This window comes from Macaca thibetana, chromosome 3 (assembly GCF_024542745.1).
Source record: "Macaca thibetana thibetana isolate TM-01 chromosome 3, ASM2454274v1, whole genome shotgun sequence".
Classification (NCBI taxonomy): domain Eukaryota; kingdom Metazoa; phylum Chordata; class Mammalia; order Primates; family Cercopithecidae; genus Macaca; species Macaca thibetana.
The window spans coordinates 162,284,344-162,311,599 of NC_065580.1; the positions used below are offsets into that span (position 1 = coordinate 162,284,344).

The 27,256-nt window shown below is 45.0% G+C and overlaps 2 protein-coding genes across 8 annotated transcripts in view; one reads left to right on the forward strand and one right to left on the reverse strand.

Annotated features, from left to right (window-relative positions):
* The window catches only part of CLIC6 (chloride intracellular channel 6), a 47,524-nt gene extending 23,654 nt beyond the window's left edge, over positions 1 to 23,870 (reverse strand). The window contains exon 1 of the mRNA XM_050784641.1: positions 22,527 to 23,870. Coding sequence (XP_050640598.1) covers positions 22,527 to 23,870 — 1,344 coding nt within the window. The remainder of the gene's footprint in view (positions 1 to 22,526) is intronic.
* The window catches only part of ATP5PO (ATP synthase peripheral stalk subunit OSCP), a 1,173,690-nt gene that overhangs the window by 401,501 nt on the left and 744,933 nt on the right, over positions 1 to 27,256 (forward strand). The window contains exon 1 of one of the 7 annotated variants that reach the window (XM_050784675.1): positions 16,314 to 16,317. The exons of the other annotated variants lie outside the window; for them this stretch is intronic. The gene's annotated coding sequence lies outside the window, so the exon portion shown is untranslated. Of the gene's footprint in view, positions 1 to 16,313; positions 16,318 to 27,256 lie in introns of those variants that run through there. 7 annotated transcript variants of the gene reach the window in all.

The window sequence follows — 27,256 nt, forward strand, 5'->3', positions numbered from 1 at the left end:
GACCACACTCTCTCTGGCCATGGCCTGGAATGACCATCACAGAATGTGAGAGAATAAGCTCTGGGACATTTACTGGTGCAATAGGAAGAATAATGGTCCCTCAAAGATGTCCTAGTTCACAGCATCTGTGAATGCATTACCTTGCATGGCAAAAATGATTTTGCAAATGATATCAAGGTTATGGATTTTGAGATGGGGAGATTATCCTGGATTATTAGGTGAACCCAGTCTCATCACATGAGCCCTTGAAAGTGAGAACCTTTCCCAGCTGTGGTCAGGAAAGGTTTGATTAGGGAAGAAGGGTTGGAGCAATGAAATATGGCTGGAGTAAAGATGGAGGATGGGGCCATGAGCCAAGACATGCAGGCAGCCTCTAGAAGCTGGGGAGGTGAGGACCTGGATTATCTCCTAGAGCCTCCAGAAAGAAATGCAGCCCTACTAGTGCCTTGATTTTAGTTCAGTGAGACCCATGTCAAGTTTCTGATCAACTTAACCTGGAGTTATTCGAAGCCACCAAGCTTGTGGTAATTTGTTATGGCAATGATAGGAAGCGAATACAGCTGGATTTCTGCATGGGAATCCTCAGCTTTTCCCCAGGACAGTTCAGCAGGTCAACCACTAATCAACATGCAGAGGGAGGATACCCTGAAGCAGGTAGTACTTAGCCTATTTCAGAAACTTCCTGCATAGAGTCACTCTGCTCAGTTTCCAAAGACTTGCATGATGGCCATGGGTACCATGGAGAAAAAGTGAGAATCCCTGCACTGAACCTCTAACAACCAAGGTGTATTCATCCATTCTCACATTGCTACAAAGAACTACCAGAGATGGGGTAATTTGTAAAGAAAGATGTTTAATTGGCTCATGACTCTGCAGCTGTACAGGAAGCATGGCTGGGGAGGCCTCAGGAAACTTACAATCATGGCGGAAGGTGAAGGGGAAGCAGGCATGTCCTACATGGCCGGAGAAGGAGGAAGAGAGCAAATGGGGAGGTGCCACACAGTTTTAAACAACCAGATCTCAGCCTGGGCAACATGGTGAAACCTTGTCTCTACAAAATTACAAACAAAAAATAGCTGGGCATGGTGGCATGCGCCTGTGGTCTCAGGTTCTTGGGAAGCTGAGACTGGGGGATTGCTTGAACCCAGGAGGTCAAGGCGGCAGTGAGCTGAGATCATACTGCTGCACTACTGCACTTCAGCCTGGGCAACAGATGAGACCCTGTCTCAAAAACGAAAAAAGGGAAACAAACAAACAAAAGAAACAGATCCCGGCCGGGCGTGGTGGCTCACACCTATAATCCCAACACTTTGGGAGGCTGAGGCAGGCGGATCACAAGGTCAGGAGATCGAGACTATCCTGTCTAACATGGTGAAATGCCGTCTCTACTAAAAATACAAAAAAAAAAAAAAAAAAAAAAAAAAAAGAAAAATTAGCCGGGCACCTATAGTCCCAGCTACTTGGGAGGCTGAGGCAGGAGAATGGCGCGAACCCAGGAGGTGGAGCTTGTAGTGCGCCTAGATCACGCCACTGCACTCCAGCCTGGGCGACAGAGCAAGACTCCGTCAAAAAAAAAAAAAAAAAAAAAAAAAAAATCTCATGAGAACTCATTATGAAGAGAACAGCAACGGGGAAGTTCTCACCATGATCCAGTCACCTGTCATCAGGCCCCTCCTCCAGCACACTGGGAATCACAATTCACCATCAGATTTGGGCAGGGACACAGATCCAAACCCTGTTACAAGGCAAGACCCCAACTCCTCTATGTCGACTTGTGAACTACAGGAACTGTTTCGACCTGAACTGTGGGGAGGTCTGCTTGTTCCTTCACATCACCTTTGTGGCCATAGCTTCTAAGGGACAAGTTCCAAATGGAACTTTCTATTTGGATTCACATGGTTATTTTTCGCCAATTTTTCAACTAGGCAAGAGTGATTTGAGGTCCCTCTAGCCAAAAATCTAACAGAGCACAGATCCGGCTCATCACCACAAGAAGATGAAGGGTCTACCCATGACATTTTGCCTTTTTAAATCTTGGTTCCTTACTATGGTTTTTAGAGCCTACCCTCAAACCTCAAGGTAGGGAAACAACTTCAGGAGGCCATTGGTGCCCCCTAGTGGTCAAAAGATGCACTCATTTATCACCTTCCCTTTTACTGTCCATCCCTAATTAGGATTTGTGGGAAAATGTTACAAGTTAGTTTTTTAACCCCTCGGAGGGACTAACCATCTAGATTTCCCTGGGACTCAGTGATTCCCTGCTACACAGGATTTTCAGTTTTAAAACCAGGAAAGTCCTGGAAAAACTAGGACAAGCTGGTCTTTCTAACCCTGACAGACCTCCTAGACTTCACGGAAGAATTGCTGGAAGAAGGCAATGTATTTTTGTCCAGGAACCTTAAACAGAATTAGGACCTGAACAGTGTGCTTTTAAAAATGCATCTTGATTTGAGGTCAGCAGCTAGATGGTGCATACTTCGCCTTATGTTAGGAAAACAGCAATTTAAGATTGGTAAATTATTTTTTGACTGTCATTAAAGAACAAGGGGTGGAGCTGGGGAGGAAGTCCAGTGGTGGGAGAGTAGGGTCACCCCATACGCTGGCAGAGCAGACCAAGAAAAAGAAATTCTAATTCTCTCTAAAAGTGTTCAGACTCAGCCTTCTCAATTGGTTCAGAATTCCCCAGCTCTTCTGCAAAGTTCTTTAGAAACGCGTAGCTCCCTGGAGGTGGGGGTCCGGGCAGGCACCTGCCTTCTCTTCATCTTTCCTTATAATGTTTGTAAGTTTTAAAGAGGCCAAAGGCTTAGAGCAACCTATTAACAAAGAAAAAAATACAGTCCTTCAAACACACTCAGGTCAGTTTCAATGACCAATATATGAAAGTTCTCTGCAGCTGGGAGCTGGGAATTGTATAGTCCTTTTTGTTTACACTGAAACTAGTGAGTAAATAGAAATATCTTAAGGGTTCTTAAGGGAATTATTATGAGATCAGGTTTAGAGCCAGTATGGATTTTAGAATCCTTCCTTTTAAAAGATGCCAGAAATCAGAGACTTTACAGTCAGGTAGATAGCAAGTGATCATCTATGTGTCATGATTTGCGAGATCTGGGAGAATACACCAGTCTAAAAATGCCCCCACCAGCCTTTCATGAAAGCCTGAATCACAGAGGATTGTCTAGAAAAAAGCCACAGTCTGTCAAAGTACATATGTGGTTGTCTGCCCTCAAGCCAAACTAAAAGGGGACACAAGCTCCAGTGACCTCTAACCTCCCCATGAGTTGACACTCTCTGTCCATTTCCTTACACACAAAGTAAAGGTGTTTGTTTTCATAACTTTTCTATACCTTCTCATCGGTGACACCTTCCCAGAGGTGGCTGAAGAAGTGGCACAGCTAGATGAGCCTCTTGTCTTAATAAATTACGTTTTGTAAAGACATGCTTGTCAGATCTCTTTCTAAAAAGTTTGAGGCAGTTTTGAGAAACTGTCTTAATTACTACAGCTGCTCATTGTTGCCATAAAGTATCCTAGTATTCAAATGTTAAAATTAAATTACCTGGAATACTGAAAAAATGGCAACCTAAGACACTAAGAAGATTTGGATTGCTAAATTAAAGTTATCAATAGATCTCATTGAAAAGTTTTGCTTCATTTTAAAGGGCAAATAGAACAAGAGCCACCTCAATCAATTACGTCATCAGTTTCTCCTGCAGTTGCCTTCCTTAATGGAACAATTTCAACAGAAAAAGCAAACAAATAAACGGCTCTCAGCACAAACAAAATTGCTTGTAAAGGAGCGAGGCAATTGCACACTGTGCTGTAGGACCCAACGCCAGATCAACGGTAGAGTGGCATGGTACTTTTCATTTAAATGCAAATTTAGTAAACCTTGCCCTATCTCCTCATGTTTAAGAAACCTAATCTGTATCAACCTGCTAGTTTTCCCCCTGACACTCCCTTTTTTTTTTTCCTGGCCACAGTGATTTGAAGGAAAGCCTGTATTACTAAACCAAAACTACGGGTTTCACAAGCTTTACACTTAAGCCAGCCTGACATTTTGCATTGGTGAAAGGAGACAAAAGAATCAACCAGGAGTGCATAAAAATCATATTATGTATTAAATCGGAAAACTTGGCTTTAAGCTTCCAAAGCAGGAAAATCAGGGTCAGAATTTAAAAAAAAAAAAAAAAAAAAAAAACTGTGATTTTCCTAAATGGAAAATCACAAAATTTTATTAGAACTGTTAATATGTTCAGAGGAGTGACTTCTCCAGTTTTAAGTGTTAGATTTCAGTTTTGCATTTCCTTGTAGCCTCTGAATCTTTACAAGTTAAAGGGTTCCTAGTTCACAAAAAATTGGTTTGCTAAACTTGAAAGTTCTTTGTCAGCAAGCAAAGACATACAATACCTCCCTGTAGAAGTTAGCAATTTAAAGAGAGAGCTTTAGGATACCTCAGACATTATGGAATTATCTGGAAACTTTACTTTCCCCCATTTTCCACTGTGAGTGACTACAACTACATTGTATGGCCTGGTTTGACCCACACAAGAGGAAGGCCATGGCCCAAGACCAAAGGGGATCAGCTGCTCTCCAAACAAGGAGAAACACCAGCCTGGCTGGCCAAGGCTAACACTCTGGGCTTTATTATAAGGAATTCTTTTCTGTGCCACATGTTTGTTTTATTTTTTGGGGGGTGGGGCATATATTATAACTCCCTTCCCACCCTCACCCTGGGGAAAAGAAAAGGAGGGGGCACCTATACTATTTCAGGATTCCCTAACCCTGACCCAGCCTGAAATCAGCTTCATGTAATTGTCCACAAACCAATTGAGGAGCAGATATTCAAAGTCTCCTGTTTTCAAAGGGGGCAGTTATGCTCAGGGACCAGGAAACCAGTGTCCCTAACTGGCTGCAAATTATATGGTGAACACAGCAACCCAGTGTCAGGGTGACGAGTCACTTCATCCGCCACATGCAGACAAACCCACCTACACCACACAAAGGAGAGGCTGGGATTTTCCAAATAAGTTCATGTGTCACCCCAAAATCCCATCTACGCAAGTCCGGTGACTTAAGATATTGCCATATTTCAGTCCTGTGTTAAGGGGTAAAGCAAAGTAAGTCTTTAGAAAACTGGAATTCGAAAAGGAGGCAATAAGATGTTGTTCTCTACAGAGAATAACTTGCAAATATTTTACAATAAGGTGCCAGCAGGCAGTTAAACTGGAAAAGATATGTGCTTTGTATTTCGAGAAGAAAATGTCATGTGACGATAACCTGGCTGTGCTGTGGGGTGACAGCACTGGCCTACAGGCTGATCCTGCACACCTGGATATCCAGGCAGCGCTGTGCCCTCACCTCCTCTGAGCTGTGAGCCGGACCAGAGAAAGACGCCCACTCACCCCACCCTCACCCATCAAGAGGTCTGTCGTTTGTCAGGGAATATACAAGGGTCTGGACATTCCTGCCGGAAGCTCCAAACAAGTTCCTGTGATCCAACTATGAGAAACAGACTCAGAAAATAAAGAGTCTTTTCCAAGAATAAAGAAGAAGAAACTTGTCTAGCCTCAAGACTAGAGAGCTAGAGTCAGAATGGCTCCTAAAAGCAAACAAGAATCTGTTCAGATAAGACGGTGTGGAGCAAGAAGCATAATTTCACGCTGTGTTGGGGTGAATCAAAGATGATAAAGTGTTCAAGGAAGTATCAGAGAGCCAACAAAGACATGGAGTTGTCCAAAAGCTTCTGCCAAACCTAAGAAAGTGGATTGAAAAGAAAAATCTTCAGCAGCCGCAGTCCCCAGAGAAGGCCCCAGCCAGACGTTGCACAACGTCTCAGGGTGCATTTGTAGTCCAGTCTGCACTGGGGAGTTTAGCGCCCCTGGAGCTATGTCAAGCAGTACCAATGGACACCAAATCCATCCAGCCCCAGAAGGTTCTCAGGAAAAGAAGAAAAAGCTTCAAATCCCTTAACCAACCAAATGAGACACTTGTTAGAGCACCTTCCGTATAAGAAAGTGAACTTGCAATGAGAATGAGCAGGACATAATAATAAACAATAATACCCCGAAAGGTAGTGAGATGCAAGGCAGGTGCTTTGAAACACAGACCGCAGAAGCCATCTCTGGTGTTGTTCTGAATGCACCTCCCAATTCCCAAAGGAAAAACATCATTCTTCATCCAAGTACCTTCGAACACCAGATCATCTGGCCTTCTCCGATGCCAACACGCACATGTGGGATTGTGCTGAGCACTGACAACGTCTTCCTAAGAGTGGGTCTCACCACGACTGCTGGGGATGTGGAAAACCAAAGAGGAGGTGCAGTGCCCAGAAATCCATCTCCTTCTCTGCTCCACCCTCTCCCTGCATCTGGAACTGCAGTTCATGAGGCAGAAACAAGAGGGCTGTTGGCTTCAAAGATGCAGGTGTGAGCAGCGTCCTCCTCAGGCAAAGGAAGAATAAAGAAGGAGCCCTTCGCGCTCTCTCTGAAAAGTGAGACAGCTGGTTCACCTCATTCCCTCACCCCACACTGACAGCAGCTTCATAAAAGTGCCCTGAGAGATTAGAAAGGAAGATCCTGGCTGGACAAGTGGCTCACACCACCACACCTGACCTATTTCACAATTTCTAGAAGGGACTCGGACACCTTCGAAAGAGTCATAGAATACAAACAGGCTTCTTTGGGGGAAATTCTGACATTGCGGCCATCAGAATTTGCTACTTCAGCTCAAATTTTGGAATTTCTGTCTCCCCTTAGAGACAAGTCAAGTCTCCCTTAGAGAAGGAGGAAAATTAGTCTCATTGCATCCCAGTCCTGAGACCCACTGCTGAGGTCCGCTCAGTTGTCTCCCTGCACCCTCTGCCCAAGCCTTTCTCAGCTCAGCCACCTTCTCCCTTCTTCCTCTACAGTCTATATTAGCAAACTAGAGACCCTCGCTGGTCTTATCCCCCACCTCTTGGTTACGTGCAGGATAGAGCCATCTGGGGTGGGGCAGGCATCAGGCCATCCTGCAATGAAAGGGGCAAGGGCACAGCAGATGGGGCACACGGGGCGTCTGTGCAGACCATCTGCAAGGCGTCTCCGCTTCTTAGCCTCTCTGCAAGGCCAGGGGAACACTAGCCACATAGGAGACCACCCGGGTGGCCCATTGTTCTTCGTCTTTTGTCTTCCCTCGCCTGCCCTCTAGTGGGGAGAAAAAAATAGCCAGCGAGGACAGCAACAGCCAACAAAATCCAGCCGCAGAAATAAGGCTCCTAGCGCAGTAAAAGTCAAACCAGTAGTGGAGGACGGCGGGCGGGGAGGGGCTGGTCCTCTCTCTTGGCACACTGATGAGGAATGAGGGGAAAGAATATTGTGTCCCCTTGTTTTCACATCTTTGCTAGTATTGTCCATTGGTATTATACCAGTTCAACCCATGACACGAACAGCAGGCATCACACTTCTTGTAAGTCTATAAAGGAAACGTGTATCATCATTGCAGCAAGGCCTATTTTAGAAAAGAATTTTTTTTTGGAAATAAATAAAAGTCTCACTTTCTAGACTGACTTTGTTTTCATGCTCAACCAATCCTTCAAACCATACCCCCAGTGGAGCGGACAGCTCCACCCAGTGGTCATTGTCTGCAATTATCAGTAAAATTTGTCCAGATTCCTCGCTCCAGGCCATAAAAGGAGCTAGGTTTCCCTTAAAACAGACTTCTCACTCTTCATTAAAACTTAGAAATTAACTTTATTCACCCCTACATTTAGATGCTAAGAAATCTATTTTAGATCTTAACACTTTCAAACATAGGTCTAAATATTTCAAAAAAAAAACCCTACTAATCCTAAACATATTCCCAAGTATGTATAATATTTTTTTCTTTTCAGCTGTTGTAACAATTAATTTATTATTCAATGGATTAAGTGGGTGACTACCCTTGACCCACATTGATTAATTACTGAACCACATCTCCTAGCTTTCAGTTCTAGCAAAAGGCTTAATTATGTTAGTGTTCATTGTAACAGCAGGTGGAATCAAGGCATAAGAAGTCCTTGAACAAACAAATTGGTATTTGCCATCTGCTCTCATATATGAATTATGCTTTAAAAACTCCAGGGCTATTTTTAATCCATATTTAATAATATGGCCTGATACCAACTGAAGCTTTTACATGGAGATGAAAAGCTTATTTCCTTGTGAAATTCTCACAAGGAATTATTGCAACAAAGGAACATCTTGTTCTAGAAAGCCTGCTTAATAATGCAGCCTGTTTTTATATACCCTGGTGGTTTAGGTTCTTGAATGACAGAGTAGTCCAATCCCTACAGTGACTCAAAAGGGAAAAAATGCAGGCACCAAAAGGAACGACTGGCTGCGTGGAGCCTCCTTCCTTTCCTCTGATTGCCCCCTCCCCCTTGGAACTGCTTTCCACTGTTACTCCACACCTCCCATCCGGTCCTGTCTTTTCACCCACTCAGAGTTCACTAGCTTGGAGGAGACATCAGTCATGGCATATCCCAGTCACCAATTGCCACTTAACAAATTACCCAAAATGTATTAGCCTATAGTACCTGGTTTATTGTACCTCATGATTTTGTGAGAGAAGGATTTGAGCGAGGTTTGCCTGGGCGATCCTTCTGTTCCGTGTGGCACTGACGAAGGTTACTCAGCAGTGTTCCGCTGGCAGATGGGCCGGTCTGAGGGGCCAAGACAGTTTCATACACATGCCCAGTGTGTTGTGGATGGTCTGGTCTGAGGGGGCCAAGACAGCTTCACACACATGCCCAGCATCTTGTAGAGATGGCTGGAAGCCTGGCCTCAGCTAGGATTGTCAAATGGAGCACCTACAGGTAGCCCCTCCAGCATGGTGACCTCAGGATGGTCAGTGAATAAGGCAGAAGCCACACAGTCTTGCATGACAAAAATCACCCAGCCTCAGGTCCACTATATTCTACTGGTTACCAAGTAGTCGCTAAGGTCAGGCCCAATTCAGAGGGAGGAGAATCAGACCTCACTTCTTAATAGGAGTATTAAAGAAATGGCAGCCATCTTTAATCCACCACACCGTGTGATTCCAGGCTGTGCCAAAATGCTCAAAGCATATGTTTTTGGTTTTGGGTTTTTGTTTTATTTTGTTTTGTTTTGTTTGACATGGAGTCTCACTCTGTCACCCAGGCTGGAGTGCAGTGGCGCCCAGGCAAACCTCACTCAAATCCTCACTCAGCTCACGGCAACCTCAGCCTCCTGGGTTCAAGCGATTCTCCTGCCTCAGCCTCCCAAGTAGCTGAGACTACAGGTGCCCGCCCCCATGCTCAGCTAATTTTTGTATTTTTAGTAGAGACAGGGTTTCACCATGTTAAGCAGGCTGGTCTTGAACTCCTGACCTCATGATCTGCCCACCTCGGCCTCCCAAAGTGCTGGCATTACAGGTGTGAGCCACCGTGCCTGGCCAAAGCATATGTTCTTAATTATATTAATAAATGCTTCGAGCATTTTAGTTATTTACTAACTTGAACTGGCTTAACCCATTTATGCCTGAAGTTGCAAATTTTTTGTGTGAAAAAGCAGACTTTGGCGATGACCTTGAGCAGTAGGATATAAATAGCTCCCACAAGCTTAGTGGTCCAGTAATGGAACACTAGGCATAAATGGGTTAAGAAAACCTCAGTAGTGTCTAAAAGCAATGGAGCTGTTGTTTTGTACTCAGCCGTGGGTGGTGCTACATATGTGCAGGACTTCCCTTAGCAAGAGCCTCAATGCCTGGAGAGTGACAGATCATTCTTGCTTTATTGCTGTTATTTATGATTCAAATAATCATAATATATTAGTAAAAAGGGCAGCTAACAACAAAAAAAAATGCCCCCCTCCATGTCCGATGTGTTCATGCCTCTGAGTTTCTTTAAGCGTTGGATTCTCTGTTTGGCGAGTTACACGACACAAAGAAGCCTCCGAGTGCAACCTAAAACTTCATCCAGTTTGATCATTTATGGGAAGAGAGTTGAAGGCATCCAATCCGGAGTTAAAACAGAGAGAACGAAGCTGGGGGAGAGAGTTAAGTCTTTCCGAGGTTCTTTGAACTCACCTCCAAGGCTCTGACACCAAAGGCACCAAAAAGGTGTTGATTTTTCTCATTTAGGGAGAAAGGGTGTCACTGGACCTCCAGACCAATAACACCTTTAGTTTGTGTGGCCTTCAAAGCAGATGATGGCTGTGATGTGCCCAGTGTCTTGGACAGGCCATTTGGCCTTCATGCTAAGTACCCCATTAGAATATCATTGTGCATTCCAGCCAGGGAATAAAACAGTGTCCTCCCTGCTCTGATTCGTCATCCCCATGTCCCCAGGTGGCTAGAGGAGGACCAGGGTCACTGCTGGGGGAACTGCCGGAGTGCACATGAGCTTCCTCCTACTGGACTGCAGCATTCTACACCCCACCACCACCACCCCACCAAAGCTAGGAAAATAAAAGTATAAAGCCTGAACAATGGGTCCAGGCTTTCTTCTCTCTCAGCAGCCAGCCACCCTCCCCAGTGAAGAGTCTCCCTAACCGGAAGGCAAAATCTAGGTTTATGGAAGAGGACCTGACTGCCTGGCTTCTCCAGGACAGTTCTGAACTCTCACACCTGGAAACCAAAAGGGTGCCATGGAACTGACAGCTACGTCATCAGCACTGTGGTGCCTCTCCTTTGTAAAAATAAGTGCTGCTCCTTAGAGATCAAGAAATAACTGCAGAAAGGAGACATGGAATGATCTAGGTCACACTTCCAGGTCCTCCTTGCTTGTGTACTACAATTACAGTGATTTATTTTCCTCTCTCTCATTTTGGCCTTCACTTACACTCCTCATTGTAATCTCCTACCATAGAAAGAGAAGGAAGGAAATAATCTTTCACATGCCATAGTACTTTAATAGTTGTTGAGTTAGTATGCTCAAAGTCAATGTCTGTAAACACAATCTGGCTGCTGAGACATCACTGGTTTAGGTGAAAAGAAGTTATGAGATAGTAATATAAAATTACATTCTACAAAATATATAATTAAAAACTGACCACCTGACAGAGTAGCTATTTCTACATGGCTGTCATTCATCTGTTGTGCAGATAGATTGATAAATTGATTCATATTCCAATAGAGGGGCATATGGCAGGGGGCCAGGCCTCATGGTCAGAGATCGAGAATCTAACTTTCCCCTAGACTGTTGTCACTGCCCAGCCTGCCAGCCTGCTCTTCCCACGTGGCCCAGCAATCTCCTGAGGTCTCCATCCTCATGTTGCATGGTAGTTGTTTTTTTCTGGATCACTGTCTAGGTTGAAGTTCTCCAGAAAAGCAGGGGCTGTGTTTATTCTAATCACTGTTACACCCCCAGCCCCTAGTACAATGTCTGCTACTTGGCAGGTAATCAATAAATATTTGTTTTAAATATACATTTGGGTGCAAAACAGCACTTGGTAGTGTGAAAGACGAAAAAAAAAAGCAGCTTTTACTTCTCCCTACTTCAATAGACTCAACTTTTACGTGAACAGCCATATACTATTAAAAGAAGAGAAACACTGAGTTGAAGGATAAAATCCACAAAGGTAGTAAAAATCTGGAATATGTCAACAGAGTCTGTTTTCCACAAAAGCTTCAAAATTATTTTTTAAACAACTTTTGATATTTGAGCATTTCAGTTTTCCCTCTGTATTAGTCCAGTTTAACACTGCTATAAAAACTACCAGAGACTGGGTAATTTGTAAAGAAAAGAGGGTTCATTGACTCGCAGTTCCGCATGGCTAAGGAGGCCTCAGGAAACTTACAATCACGGTGGAAGGTGAAGAGGAAGCAAGGCACTTCTTACATGGCAGCAGGGTAGGGATAAGGGGGAGTGCCACACTTTTAAACCATCAGATTCATAAGAACTCACTTACTATCATGAGAACAACATGGAGGAAACTGCTACCATGATCCAATCACTTCCCACCACATCCCTCCCTCAACATGTGCAGATTACAATTTGAGATGAGATTTGGATGGGGACAAAGAGCCAAACCGTATCACCCTCCCACTCCTTAAACATAAGCTATAGGTAGGCTTCATTGTCCTCCACAATTCTCTGGATCTCCTCATTCTCTATAAATTTTGGTCAATTCTTTCCATAGACTGGAGCACAAATAGACCATCTGGCTAAGAGACACAATCTTAGAGATAATATTTTTATATCACTGCATCACAGGTGATATTTTCACAGTGGTTTTGATTTGTGGGAATCAAATAGATTTCAGTGAATAGTATACAAAGATCAAAGTGATATATCTTACATTTGAAGATGGGGTGATATAGGCATGAAGTGATCCTGCTATCTATACAGTTTAAACTTTGTTTTGAAAAGGGATTCTTACCATGTCACATGGGGTTTCATTCTAAAAGGGCATATGCTTGATAAAATGTAACTGTTAATTAAAAATAGAGGGAAGGGGGTAGGACTGGAAATACCTGATTCTTCAGTATTTAAGAAGTAATAGAGTAAGCAACATTTAAAGATGTCAACAAATGAAGTTGGAGATTCTAAGAGTGCCATCATCATCCACACTTTGCTTTCCCATGCATCAATTACAAGAAATTACTAAGACTAAAAGGATAAATTTTCCAGTGCAAACAGTCAGCGCATTCCTATAAAAATGTATAGAACACATATGACAGACAAAAGTCTAACTTCTTTAACATAAAAGTCAGAAAGAATAGGTCAAAAGCCCATTTGAAAATTGCGGAGAACATAAGCAGCCAGCTCACAGAAAAACAAATACCAATATATAAAAGTATACTTATTTACTTTTTAAATATATAAAAGTATACTCAACCTCACACATAATAAAATAAATACAAATTACATAACAATAGACATCTTTTCACCTCTCAGATTCAAAATATTTGATAAAACCTCAGCAGAGAAGTTTGGAGAAATAAACATGGCACTGATATAATGTCAAAGGAGCATTACATGGTAGCACCTCTTTGAAGAGGAAATTTGGTAATGGTTATCAAAATCTTAAATATGCACATCCTTTCCCCTAGCAATGCCATTTCTAAGAATTTAGCTCCTATATATTATTATACATCTGTGGAGGGATATTCACTACACCATTATTTAACATATCAAAAAGAGGAAGCTACCTAAACAACTACCTATGGGGAAATGATTATAGAGTATAAGCATCACCAGAATACTATGACATTTTTCACAAGAATGTGACAGAGCTAGAGGCACTGATAAGGAGCAATTTCCAAGACATATTGTTAAGGCAAGAAAGCAAGATGTAAACCAATGTATTTCCAGTGTACTATTTTTTGTGGAAAAAAAAAAAAGGTAGATGTGGTGTTTTAAAAATTTGTCCACAAATTCTTTGCCTTTTCTTTTAAGTGGTGAAGTCTAACTCCACTTTCCTTGAGGACTGGACTTAGTGATCATATTTCTAATGAATAAAATAAGGCAGAAGTTACAGCATGTGACTTCTGAGACAAAGTCGTAAGAGACATTATGGCTTCTTCCTTGGTCTCTCTGAGATCCCTGCTCAGAAAAAGCCAGATGCCATGTTGTGGGGACACTAAAGAAGGCCTATGAAGAGGGCCAAGTGGTAAAAAACTAACTGTACCTCCTGCCAAATGACATGTGAGTCAGTCATCTTGGAAGTGGATTTTCCTGCCCTAATAAGTCCTTCAGATGAGACCATGGCCCTAGCCCCAATAAATCCTTCTAATGAAACCACAGCCCTAGCCCCAGTTAATCCTTCAGATGACATCACAGCTCTAACTGACATCCTCACTGCAACCACATGAGCCAGAACTACCCAACTGATAAGATTTGGCTCTGTGTTCCCACCTAAATCTCACCTTGAATTATAGTAATCACCATGTGTGTCAAGGGCAGGACCAAATAGAGATAATTGAATCATGGAGGCAGTTTCCCCCATGCTGTTCTTGTGATAGTGAGTGAGTTCTTATGAGATCTGATGGGTTTTTTTGGGGTTTTTTTGTTTCTGTTTTTTTTTGAGATGGAGTCTCGCTCTGTCGCCCAGGCTGGAGTGCAGTGGCCAGATCTCGGTTCACTGCAAGCTCCGCCTCCTGGGTTCACGCCATTCTCCTGCCTCAGCCTCCCGAGTAGCTGGGACTACAGGCGCCTGCCACCTCACCCGGCTAGATTTTTGTATTTTTTAGTAGAGACGGGGTTTCACCGTGTCAGCCAGGATGGTCTCGATCTCCTGACCTCGTGATCCACCCGTCTCGGCCTCCCAAAGTGCTGGGATTACAGGCTTGAGCCACCGCGCCCGGCCAAATTGTAATAATCCTCATGTGTCAAGCACAAGAGCAGGTAGAGATAATTGAACCATGGGAGAAGTTTCCCCTGTGCTGTTCTCGTGATAGCGAGTGAATTCTCACCAGATCTGATGGTTTGTAAGGAGCTTCTCCTTTCACTTGGCACTTTTCCTTCCTGTAGCCATGTGAAGAAGGATGTGTTTGCTTCCCTTTCTGCCATGATTGTGAGTTTCCTGAGGTCTCCCAAGCCACGCAGAATTGTGAGTCGATTACACCTCTTTCCTTTATAAATCCAGTCTTGGGCAGTTCTTTATAACAGCATGAGAACTGACTAAGCAACTCACAAATTCCTGACCCAGAAAAACTGAATGATAAATGTTTGTTGCTTTAAGGTTCTAGGTCTTGGGACAATTTGTTACACAGGAATAGATAGTACAGTGAGGATAAGTTTGAATTTGCATAGAATATCTCTGGAAAAATTTTTGGTGGGTATCTCTAGGGAGAAAAATTGGGAGGCTGGGCTTCATAGGTGAAAGAAGACTTAATTATCATTATATTATATCTTTTTATATTTCTAAATTTTACTATTTCAATGTATTATCTTTTCCAAAAAAAATGGTAGGTAGATTTTACAAAATAATCTCATGGACTACATAAACATGTTATACTAAAATTTGTATAAATATATTTAACCTACATTTTATTTTGACTTTACATAAATCAAAATTTTTATAGTTTTTGTAGGCAAAAAAAATTCTAACAATATATAGATGTTTAGTGTCTTAAATATTTCTTACTCACTGTGAAAGAGCTTGCTGGTTCTTTCGTCTACAATTGTTCTCCATTTTCCTTCTAAATTGAACTCCAATTTTGCGTGAATGGCATTGTATCTAGCCCCAGATGATGAACAAAAGTAGGTATAAGCTAGGAGTTAGTAAACTTTCTCTTAAAGGGCCCAGTAATAAATATTTTGGGCTTTGTGGTCCACAGAGTCTCTGTCGCAACTACTCAACTCCGCTGTTGGAGAGTAAAAGGAATCATGCAGGATACGTCAAAGAACAAGCATGGCTGGGTTCCAAAAAAAGTTTGTTTATGGGCCCTGAAATTTGAATTTCATATATTTGTCATGAGTCATGAATTATTCTTCTTTTAATGTTTTCCAACCATTTAAAAACATAAGTCATTCTTAGGTTGTAGGTGTACAAAAACAGGTGGCAGGCTAGATCTGACCTGCATGCTACAGTTTGCTAACCCCTGGTATATATAAGCCAATCTCACACCCTTGTGCTTGTAAAAGACCTGGAGGGGGTTGGGGCATAGAATCCAGTTCCAGCCATTAGACACAGGAAAAGTCTGCTGCAAGAGTTATCAGGAGCATTTCTCCTCCCTGATGAAGGAGGAATGGGAATAAGAAGAAAACTCCTGGCCTTTCCCTCCAGCTTCCTACTTGAGATATTGCTGGTCAGGATTTGGTGCTTAAGGCTAAGGCAGCCATCTTTTGATGATACAGGGAGACAGAACACAATGAACTAATCTGTGCCTTTGATGACAGGGGTAAGATGCTTTATCCACCTATCTGTAGATTTCTTGTTGTATGATAAAAATAAACTTCTGATTAAAGGCACTTGTTACTGGATAGTTTATTAATTGCAGCTGACCACACTCTTAATGATGTTCTCTTCAACATTAAATACCATACTGTAGTATCGGCTGGGGCATAAGTATCATTTATAACAAACTCTTAACATATACCAAATTGTTAGCCCATTTGCCACCTAACTTGAGAGTAAAGTTCTGAAAGCTTGGCAGGGTCCCCCACTCAAGAGGAGGAAAAAACAATAAGAGACTGTCTTAAATTCAAGACTGGGAAATTTTCATAGCAGCATTAAATGAAATAGATTTTATACCTAAGCACCAACAGCTCCAAATTAAAATGTTGCTTTCAGAAGGAGGAAGTGGGCCTGTCAATACAAGCGTGGATTTTAGCCGAAGATGGACTTAGATACTGTCTCCCTGTGGGGAGGAGAATGGGCTGACAAAAAGCATGGGGGTGTTTTTTTGGAAACTGTCTATGTTGTGAAGAAAATGTCTCCCCCAACTATGCCCAGGTATAGGGCCCAGTTTATAAATCAACACTCAGGCAGAAAAAAACAAAATTAATGCTGGAAAATTTTAGAAGATTTGAATGCCTTTATAACTCTCACAAAAGCTTTTTCTTTACTGAATATGACAGGAGTTCAGAGAACGATAGACCAAAGATCACCTATTTTAGAAAATCCTGAAGAATCTATACCAGTCATTATCAGAGGATCCCACACTCTGTGGACTGGAAAGGAAAATGGTTTTGTCTCACCAAATATAATTAAATCAACAACTATTTCGTGACTACCGCTGTGTCTGCAAGTCCTCCTGCTGCATGCTCCTGTAGCCTGCTGCTCATCCGCCATCCCCCTTCCCTTCCTACCAGCATTAACTGGCTATCTGTTATGTGTCAAACAGCATGCAAAGGGCTGAAAGAACAATGATGGGGAAAACTGCATGGTCTTCGCAGTGCAGGCTTCCAGTGGAGATGCTATAGACATAATGTATTATACTGCCCCATGTCTGTCTTCTGTGCTAGATGGTAAACTCTGGGAGGACAAGAAGCTTGTCAGTCCTGCTTACCAACGTGTCCCCAGACTCTAGCACAGAGTCCAACACACAGTAGGAAATACATCCACATGTACTGAGTTAACGTATGGACCCATAGCATGAGGATCCCCTTGAGCCTCAAGCACGGAGCGGAGTGTTGGCTTTTACATACTTCTTCCACTTCTAGGTTTTATCTAGTTATCTGAAAGGACACGATACATTTACATGCCTAAAAACCCAGTGTAGTATTTCTGAAGGTTTTCTGTGGGTCTTTAGATATTCAAGGAAATGGGATATCTGAGTCAGCCGACAAAGGCTGGCTGTGTGAAACCAAGGACACAAAGGAAACCCCATATGAGGGGAGGAACCCGTGCTGAAGGTAAAGAGACACGCTTGTTTTCATGAAGCACATGGCCTGTCAGCCCAGACAGAGACGGGAGCTGTGATGTGTGCGCATGGCAGGAAAGAGCTGCAAATTCCCAAAGCCACCAGCATCCTGTAACCCTGCTGCCAAGGTGTCTCCATGGAAAAAGGTGGCTCTGTTTCTCTCACAAGGGACACTGGGCTGGGACAGTGGGGAACTGGGCTTGTGTCTTACAAAGCAGCCGTCCACTCAACCCACTATGTATCCGCACCAAAAAGCACAGTGGAGGGCCTGCCATGAGCCCACTGCAGCGGCAGGTGGTGAGAACAGAGAAGCAATGATGACAGGGCTCTCACTGAGTGTGGCGGGGATATCCCCACCCCCAGCGCGCATGTGTACACTCACACCTGTCTGTATGTAAGAGATTATACAAAACATCATTCTCCACCAATTTCCACCCCAAGTAACCCGGCACTGATTTCCTGTATGTCATCCATAAGCAGATTTTCTAAGACAATAAAAAAAATTACAAAAAATTGTTTTTAGGGGAGAATGAAAGTCTCAGAAGTGCATCTTTGCTCACGTTCCTTCAGAACACATAGCACACACATAGTTGTGAAAATAACACCTCCCTTTCAAGCTCCCTGGAGACCCAGCCCCGTGGAACAAATCTCAATATGCTCTCTCCCAGTGACATGGCCACAGAGAGCCACAGCTTACTGGTCTACCAGGAGTCCATCAGCTGCTGGTCCTGGCTCATTCTTGCCCAGCTGTGTGGTGTGACAATGCTTGGAAGGCTCTTTTTTTTTTTTTCTGGAGGGGCGGGGGCTTATTTCTGGATGACAGTGCTTATTCAAAGGCCATGTCCTTCTTGAGTTTTGCTGTGTTTCATCAGGTCAGTTTCACCTCTTTGGAGAACCCACATGTGAACACAAAGGCAAGCTTTTTTAGCTCAGCAGTAACTGTTTACAGGTAAACAGGTGGTGTCCAAATCCTGAGTGGCCCAGGACTCATCACTGGTCAACACTGAAGTTTTTTTAAGTCACGTCAAATCTGCCAGGAAAGCTGTAGCTCAGACTGTCCCACCCAAAGACCCTGACTCAAAGCTCACACGCCAGATTAGGGCAACCAAAGCTGTACGCAAGACTTTTTTGGTGTGACTAAATCTCCACTACCCCTGAACTCCTTACTTCAATGAAGTTCTTACTTAACTCTGTGCTGCTAGTGTTTTGCCTGTTGTTATTATGTTATTGTGTGATTATGTTATTATGTTGTTACCCTTTGTTATTACGAGGAAAGAAAAAGAACCTTTCTTACTAAATATATTGCACAGTTACCCTATAATTTGATGACAAATAATTAACGCTTCTTTGAGAAAACAAAACTAAAAGTTAGCATAATCAGCAATTAATTGACCACAAAATAATTTAAGGACTTTCTTGGCTGGTGCTATATGTTCCTGGCTTTTGTACAAAAATATATCCTTGCATGCTTGCACAATAAAACAAACTGATGAATTAATAACATGACAACTCTCATAAAGATGGAGAATATATTAGATAACTAATTAGAAGTAGATGTGGGGCAATTATTATTACATGTTACTACATAGTTAGCCATTACTTTTTGGTATATTTGTAACCAATATATTTATTTTTAACAAAATAAGAAGAGAGGCCAGGCATAGTGGCTTGTGCCTATAATCCTAGCACTTTGGGAGGCCAAAGTGGGAGGGTCACTTGAGCCCAGCAGTTGAAGACCCGCTAGAGCAACAAAGTGAGACCTCCGTCTCTACAAAATTTTTTTTAAAAAACTAGCTGGGTGTAGTGGTGCGTGCCTGTGGTCCCAGCTACTCAGAAGGCTGAGACAGGAGGACTGCTTGAGCGCAGGAGGTGGAGACCAGCCTGGGCAACATAGTGAGACCCTGTCTCAAAAAAAAAAAAAAAATTGGAAGAAATGTGAAAGTTAGGAGTTCCCAAATAGAATACGGGCGAATTTTAAAATGTGTTTGTTCAGCTGTCATATGAAGGCTAGGAGAATGTTTGAAAGAATATTGCAGTATTTTCCTTTAAGCCCAGCTGTGAATTCCACACTCCAGCTATGCCGTAAAAACCCACCATGAGGACGCACCTAGGTGTGTTCACAAAACCCAGGTCAGGTGTCCACTGTAGAAAAGAACCCAGACAAAACTGAGCTCAAACAAGGAGCCTAGAAAAGGCTAATTCTGGCAAAGAAATCCTATTCTGAACTAATTTACAGATTTTACATCAAGTATTTCAAACTCAGAAAATATGAGTCTAAAGGGTGTTTGTTTAGTTTCGTTTTTTGCTTGTTTTTTGCTTTGGTGTCTGTCGTTTTTGTTTTGTTTCATTTTGTTTTCAAAGAGCATGATTGGTAGGATAAGAAGAAACTGAGACACAGTATCAATACTGTGAGGCTCATCATAAGCGGCCCCTCAGAAGTTAACCAATCTCAGCCGGGCGGGGTGGCTCAAGCCTGTAATCCCAGCACTTTGGGAGGCCAAGGTGGGTGGATCACTTGAGGTCAGGAGTTTGAGACCAGCCTGGCTAACATGACGAAACCCCGTCTCTACCAAAAACACACACAAAAAAATTAGCCAGGCGTGGTGGCACATGCCTGTAGTCCCAGCGACTCAGGAGGCTGAGATACAAGAATCGCTTGAACCCAGTCTGTGGAGGTTGCAGTGAGCTGAGATAGCACCACTGCACTCCTGTCTAGGTGACAGAGCAAGAACTTGTCTGAATTAAAAGAAAAAAAAAGTTAACCAATTTCATCATTTGGAGATCTATTTGTTTCCTTAAGAAAAAAGAAGTTAACAACTGAACACCAAGTCAATCATCAGAATAAAGCATTGTGGATAAGCTGCACATCCTATCCCGCTGCTGGTGCTAGGCCACGTGCTTCTGCCTACACAAACTCCTCCCAAGCAATATTTGAGAAAACAAGTTGTATGAAAACGACTTTTCATAACATTCTTATCCCTAGAGATTGGAGGTAATTAGGTACCTAGAGGGATTTTCCCTAAAAATAAATAAAATAAATAATGGCAGGGGTAACTGTTTCTGTGCAAAATCAAAGCAAGTGTATGGGAGCAACACAGATGGAACAATAGGAACTCACATGTGTACTATGCTTATTTCCAGCCAGGCACTTTTCTAAATGCTTTCTGTAATCTAATTCTCTATTCCTCACGGTAACCTCAAGGGCTAGGTACTATTATTGTCCCCATTTTATCAATGAGACAACAATGATACCAAAAGGTTAAGTAACTTGCCCAAGGTCACACGGCAAGAAATTAGCAAAGCCAGGATTTGATCCCAGACCCACTGGCTCTAAAGTCCACGTTCTTGATCACCACACTAGCCAGCAGCCAGACACCCATTCAAGCCTTCACCACATCCCACACCTGTGTTCTGTGCTGGAGATGGAACGATGAATTTCACACAGCTAAGGAAAGAGGCATAGCAGGCTGAGGGCAGTGCCTTAGCAGGGACATCTGTCTGGGACTGGAAGAGATAACTCTTGGACTTGTGGCAGATAACCAGGCAGGAGGGCAGACAGGGACGACGAGAAGAAACTGCATTCAGGCAGAGGGTACCTAATGTACAAAGTTTCAAGGCAGGAAAGAACGTGGCTCCCTCAAGGAACAGTAAGTAGTTTAATCCAGCTGGCATAGCGAGACCACAGGTAACAAAGTGTGGGGACACCCAGCAACGCCAAGCCAAGGCCAGAGAAAGGAGGCAGAAATAACATCACAAAGGGCCTGTGGGCTGCCTACGCGGTGGGGATTTACCTAAAATTCTGCAATAAACAACTAAAGAATTCAACACTAAGAAATAAAATGATCAGATCTCATCCACAGCTCACTGGTTATTATAAAGAGACTGGATTGGAGAGGACAGAGAGAACTGAAACAGGGAGACTCATCAGAAGCTGTTACTGTACATCAAAACTGTGCTAAGAGGCTGTGTGCGGGAATTGTGTATCCCTACAACCAGAGCAATGGGAAATTTCTTAATCCAAGGTGATGGAGAGGAGCAGATTTGGGGCCACACAGCAGCACTGCACTCCAGCTCTTCCCAGCAGTCTCCCAGGGGCTGATGTCCTGAGGTTATGTCCCAGGGTCTTGAAAAAGGCCAGAAACAGCACCTTCTCACGAGGGAAGAAACACACACCCCTTCTTTCCCAAGTCCCTCGCCACCCAAACCATTTTTAAAATTCTGATGTTAATCACTTTCAGAGCATTTCCTTTTATTTATTAAAATGTGCTTGCGTTTCAGCCAGAGAGGTTTAGACGGTAACTGGTTTCTATAAGCTCGAAAGTATTTCTGAAGGATTATGATTCAGCATGCAATGCACATTCTTGACCTTATTATCTCCAGCTTTCCTGGGTCTGGCCAAAGGTCCTCAGAAAAGGCTTTTTAAACAAAGATCCTGGTGTGAACTGCTGCTGGACTTTGTTCTTTTATTTTTCATGCCTTGTAAATAATTCCTGTTTAAAATGAAAACTTTCTCAGCGGTGTCTCTACAGATTCCCCTACAGAATCCTTGCTCTCTTCCCATGTGAACTGAAGTTAAAAACATGACATACAAGCAGATGATGTTCAAGCCAACGGCATCTTGTATTCTTCCAAATTAAATGCTAAAACGTTCAATAAACACTATGTCAATAAGGCTCCACTTTCCCCCCTAAATGTGCATTGTTGGTTCTACCAAAATGGAATACCTTTTTGGAGTCGAAAACATTGACCAGCTTTGGGTCTCTGAGATTGAGTCTGGAAGGCACCTCCCACATTGAACCTACCTTCAAGTATTAAAGCTTCCTTTGGCAGAAATCCCTTTGAACAACAATAGGATGTGTTGCCTTTTTTTTTTTTTTTTTTTAAACTTTTTAGTTAATTCGTTAATAACCTCCTGACTAGCAGGGCCAGTTAGGATTTTCAGGACAAAGGACAGTGGGAAGCTGAACCCACAACCCCACATCCTCATCGCCCCCCATCGCACTCTCCATTGCCCCCACCCCCAAAGTCTTTGCTTCCAAACCATTGAGTCCTCCCGCAAATGCTCTGAAAACTCTTCTTTAGGAAATCCTCGCAGTCCCGCCTCCCTCCCGCGCATGGAAGCACCTGGTGACAATCAGGACACCACCGAGAGCTCCTCCCCGCGCGTCCCTCTGGGGTCTGAGATGACTAAGACCTCGAATGCAAGGGGGTCGTCCTTAGAGTTCAGGGAAGCGAGCTTTACCTTGACGAAGAGGGTAATGTCGTGCTCCTGCCCCAGGGCCCGCTCCTCGGACGCCTCTCCGTCCTCCCGGCGGCCGTTCATGCGCACGGCCTCGTCGCCACCCTCGGCGGGGCCCTCCTCGGCCAGGTGGTTGCTGAGCTGGGCTTCAGGCTCCGCGGCGCACCTGGAGGCCTCCCCTTGTGGGCTGCTGTCGGGGAATTCCTCCTCGCCCCCAGCTGCGGCCTCCTCACTTGGCCCCTCCGGGCTCTGCTCTCGCCTCTCCTCTTCCTCCCCTGACTCCTGCTGGGGCCCATCCCCTACCCCTTCCTCGACAGCGTCTGCCCTCGAGTCCCCGGGACCCGCTTCCTCGGACCCCTTTCCCCCCGGGACCTCCGTCTCCTCCGCTGCGTCCCAGGCAAGCTCACCAGGGCTGCGCCCCGCGCTCTCCCCGGCTGCGACCTCAATTGCCTCCGCCTGGGGCGGGAGGCTGCGGTCCCCTCCTTCCTGTGGCTCACCCGAGACCCGGCGCGTCCCTCCTGCCGGACCCTCGGCGTCCATGCTGTCGCCCGCCGGGCCCTCGGCTTCTACCGTGTCCCCCACAGGGTCCCCCGCTTCTACCCTGTCCCCCACAGGGTCCCCCGCTTCTACGCTGTCCCCCGCCGGACCCTCCGCGTCTACGCTGTCCCCCGCCGGACCCTCCGCTTCTACGCTGTCCCCCGCCAGGCCCTCCGCGTCTACGCTGTCCCCCGCCGGACCCTCCGCGTCTACGCTGTCCCCCGCCGGGCCCTCCGCGTCTACGCTGTCCCCCGCCGGGACCTCCGCTTCTACGCTGTCCCCCACCCGGCCCTCGGCTTCTATGTTGTCCCCCGCCGGGCCCTCCACGTCTACGCTGTCCCCCGCCGCCCCGGGCGCGCTGCCTTCCGGAGCCTCAGGTCTCTGCTCCGCCTCCTCCTGCCTCTCAGGGGCCGCAGAGTCCTCTGGCTCCCTCTGAGCCTCCCCGCGGGGCTCGCCCTGCGCGCCGCGCCCGGGGCTCGCCCCCTCCACCTGCTGCGCGCTGCTTGTCTCCTCCCCTCCCTGGGGCACCTGGGCAACCTCCGGGGCTCCCTCCTCGGCCTCCGCCTCGCGGTGCGCCCCCCTCGTGCCCCACGCCTCGGCCTCCGGGCCCCTGTCCGGCCCGCCGCCTCCCGCCTCCTTCACCGCGGCCGCGCCCCTTGGCGCCTCCTCTGCGCCCTCGCTCCCCTCCGGCTCCTCTGCCTCCTCGCCCGCGGATCCCGGCTCTCCGGGTCTCTCAGCCAGAGGCGCGGGGACCTCCAGCGGCCCCTGGGGACCTGGGGCACCCCCCTCCGGCTCCGCGGCCTCGGCCATGGCCCCAGATCCCTGTCCTTGATCGGGACTCCTTCCTTGACGCTGCTTAGGGTCGGTGGCGCTGGGCAAGGTGCGTGCTGCGGCGCCCTCTGTGCCCCTTGAAGGACGCCGGCTCAGGGCTCCGGCGGTAAAGGTTTAGCCGGGGTGCTGGGGCCTTGCGCGGGACCCTCAGGGAAAACTCCGCTTGGCCCCAAGCCTCTGCGCCCCTTCTGCCCAGCTGAAGCTCTCTGCACTCTTCCTCCACTGCTGGAGCTTCTCTCCGATTGCGCGTCTGCTTCCCACCCGGACCCCGATCTCGCCCACGGGCCGCTGAGGTGCAGTGGACGGCTGGAGAGGGCTGCTTCGCGCCTCCACCTTTGGCAGTGCCTGGCCCGCTGTCTGCTGTCTGGGGTTGACCAGAAGTCCTTGGTGCCAACTCCATCCCCTGGGGCTTGGGCGGGGTTTGTCTTCCCCTCCTCCCTCCCATGTTTGGGTGGCCTAGGAGCTTGGCCAATGAACAGCCTTTCTCGTGACCCTTGTGGATGTTGATGAAAAGATTCTGGTTCTCCTGGCCGCTTGAATGTTCTCTGGAATGGCTTCAACTTCCAGAGTCATTTAAATCACCCCCTCCAAACACACACCCCGACACCCAAACACCTAATCCCCACCTTACCCCAGGAGTGAAGCATCAAGCTCCCCCGGTACCCAACTGAAGATGTCCACATTGTGCCAGGTGTCCAAGAGCAAGGGTGTAAATCCCGGAGAGAAGCAGGGGAGGCTCCGCTGGCCGCCTTCCCATGTCTGCAGGGAACCGGAAGAGGTTCCAGAGGCCCCTCATATGGAGGCACAAGGAGCCAGTCGAGTTTCTCTGACCAGAGATGGGCGCTGTTGTCCATGAGGGATCACTTCTCTGGACCTGTCTGGAGGATCGTGGGAGCCCTGCGCTGGAAAAAGGTTACACCCTCATCTCCCGGGTCTCTTAAGACTGTAAGAGTCTGTGTATCTTGCTGATTCTCCTAGATTTCTAAACTCACAACCAGTGCTTCTGCCTCCAAGTTAAAAGCTTGGGGATCTGGAGGTGGAGAAAAGAAAATTAAAGATGTGAAAGAGGGGAGCTATGGAATTCCCTGAGTTAGGGCTCTCCCAGGATCACAGACCCAATACCTTCTCTAAAAAGGAAGTTGTTATGGTGAAAAGTACGTCGTAAGCTTATTATAAGTCACGCTACTTCTAGTGGGTTACCAAGAAACTGGGTTACCCAAGGAGGCACTATGTAAACGTGGTGGAACCGGGTTCCCAGCTCAGGATTGACGATTTGTCAGGCTTTATATGGCTTCGATATTGGCCTAAGATACATGAGCCCCTGGTGTCCACAGAAGGTTGTTTTGGTTGAAAGAGGTGGGGTGTCTTTGATGTGGCTTGGGGCCACACCTTTGGCTATGAACAGAATGTGTCTCCTTCTAATTCCCGTTGCTCATCACTGATGGATGACAGGACGGGAGCCCAGAGACAGCCAGCTTCATGCTACCTTTCTCCAAGGCTGTGCTATCTGGGTAGGTACAGGCCAGAAGCTTCATCACCACAAAGTGGCATCTACTCAAAGCATGACACACACAGGTGAGCCAGAGATGCACGTGAGCTGTAAAAGCTCTAGGTGCCTAGAAAAGGAATTCTGTTGCATTCACCAGGGCAAGATAGCAGCCATCACCCTTATCTTGTAAAGAAAGATGAAGTCAACACGTTCAGCCCCGAACAGCAAACACAGTACAGGTTTACAGTGCTTTATGCAAACCCCATGAGCCCAGATGTGTTTCAGAAAACATAATTGTTAGAAAGATGTTTGAGTGATTTTACTGTATATTACATAACACAGCACATCACTTTGTGATCAAACACATTAATATTTCTGCAGTAAAACAGATATACATCACTTTTGGTGAGATATGGTAAAATCATACATAGCTTCAGGCCCCCCGCCCCCAGTTGAGGTTCACCTCCAACCGAGTTCAAGCCATTCTGGTTCTGATTCTAGATTGGTTCCCAAAAAACCTTTCAGTATTCAGAGCCTTTTAGGATTTCAGAATGTATATAAAAGGATTGTGGAGCTGTGAACCATTGAAGAGCTCTGGTTTATTTGCACTGCTTAGAAAAAATGTGAGATTAGTTAGATGCATAACTTTGTCCTTAATAACAAACCTACTGTCTTCAATGCTCGACTTTTACAAAGAACCGAATTAAAGACACTCATGTGAGTAATAATAGTTAGCAAATTATTTTAGCAAAGTCAGTAGATAAGAATTTCTGTGAATAGCATGTCTTGTGACATTAGCTTGCCCCCTGAAGTGTAAAACTAACTGAGAAAAGTATTTTCCAAAACTAGTTCAGGTTGGTGCATATGTATTTGAAGGCACGTGTGTATTCACTCATTCAGGAAATATTTCAGAAACTTTAACTCAATCAAATTTAATAGAAATGTGCTGGCTATGGGGGGGAGGTTGGAATTTCTAGAAAAAAACCTCCTTTTGAATTGAGCTACAGATGATCAGCTACTGTTTGCAGACTTGGCACAGCCAGAAACAAAGCTGTTGGCTGAGTGGCTGAGAACTGGCCTGAATAATGTCTTTGCAGTAAAACAATGCTAATAAAGTCTGTTCTGTCCTGGAAACTGATCCTGTGGATCACACAGGGCTATTTGATCTTACAGGGTTTGGATTTATTATTTTATAGGGTTGGGGGTCATTTACTCACATTGACATTGGCTCTCAAAATAACATTCTGTCTGCGGAATGTATAATCTTTCACTTAACGATAATAAGCCTTTTTAAATTTTCTATTGTATAATTTTGCAAATTTGTTCAATTTTCTGTAATTACATAAAGTTTATTTTTAAATAAATGCAGACTCAATGCTGAAAATACAGAAGGCAGAAAATAACAGCTCTTTGCAATTTTTCTGTAACCACATTACTGACAGCTAAATATTTTCTTTCAAGAGAGAAAGAGAAAGAGACAGATTGTTCTAGACACTGGATATACAACAATAAACAAGATTGGGAAGGTCCCTTTTCAAATGGTGTAGAGCAAAAAAATAACTAAACAAAGAAACGAGATAGTTTTGGATAATGTTAAGCTTTATATAGACACATATGCCAATGTGTGCACAGACATGCCCAAACTGAAAACCTCAGCTCTTTTCTTCCACACCCTACATCCAACCTGCCAGCAAATCCAACTGACTTCACTTTTTAAAAATACGTATCCAAAGTCAGGCATGGTGGTGCACCTGTAGTCCCAGCTACTCCTGAGGCTGAAGCAGGAGAATCACTTGAGCCCAGGAGTTCTAGACCAACTTGGAAGCAGAATAGTGAGATGCCATCACTAGAAAGTACACACACACACACACACACA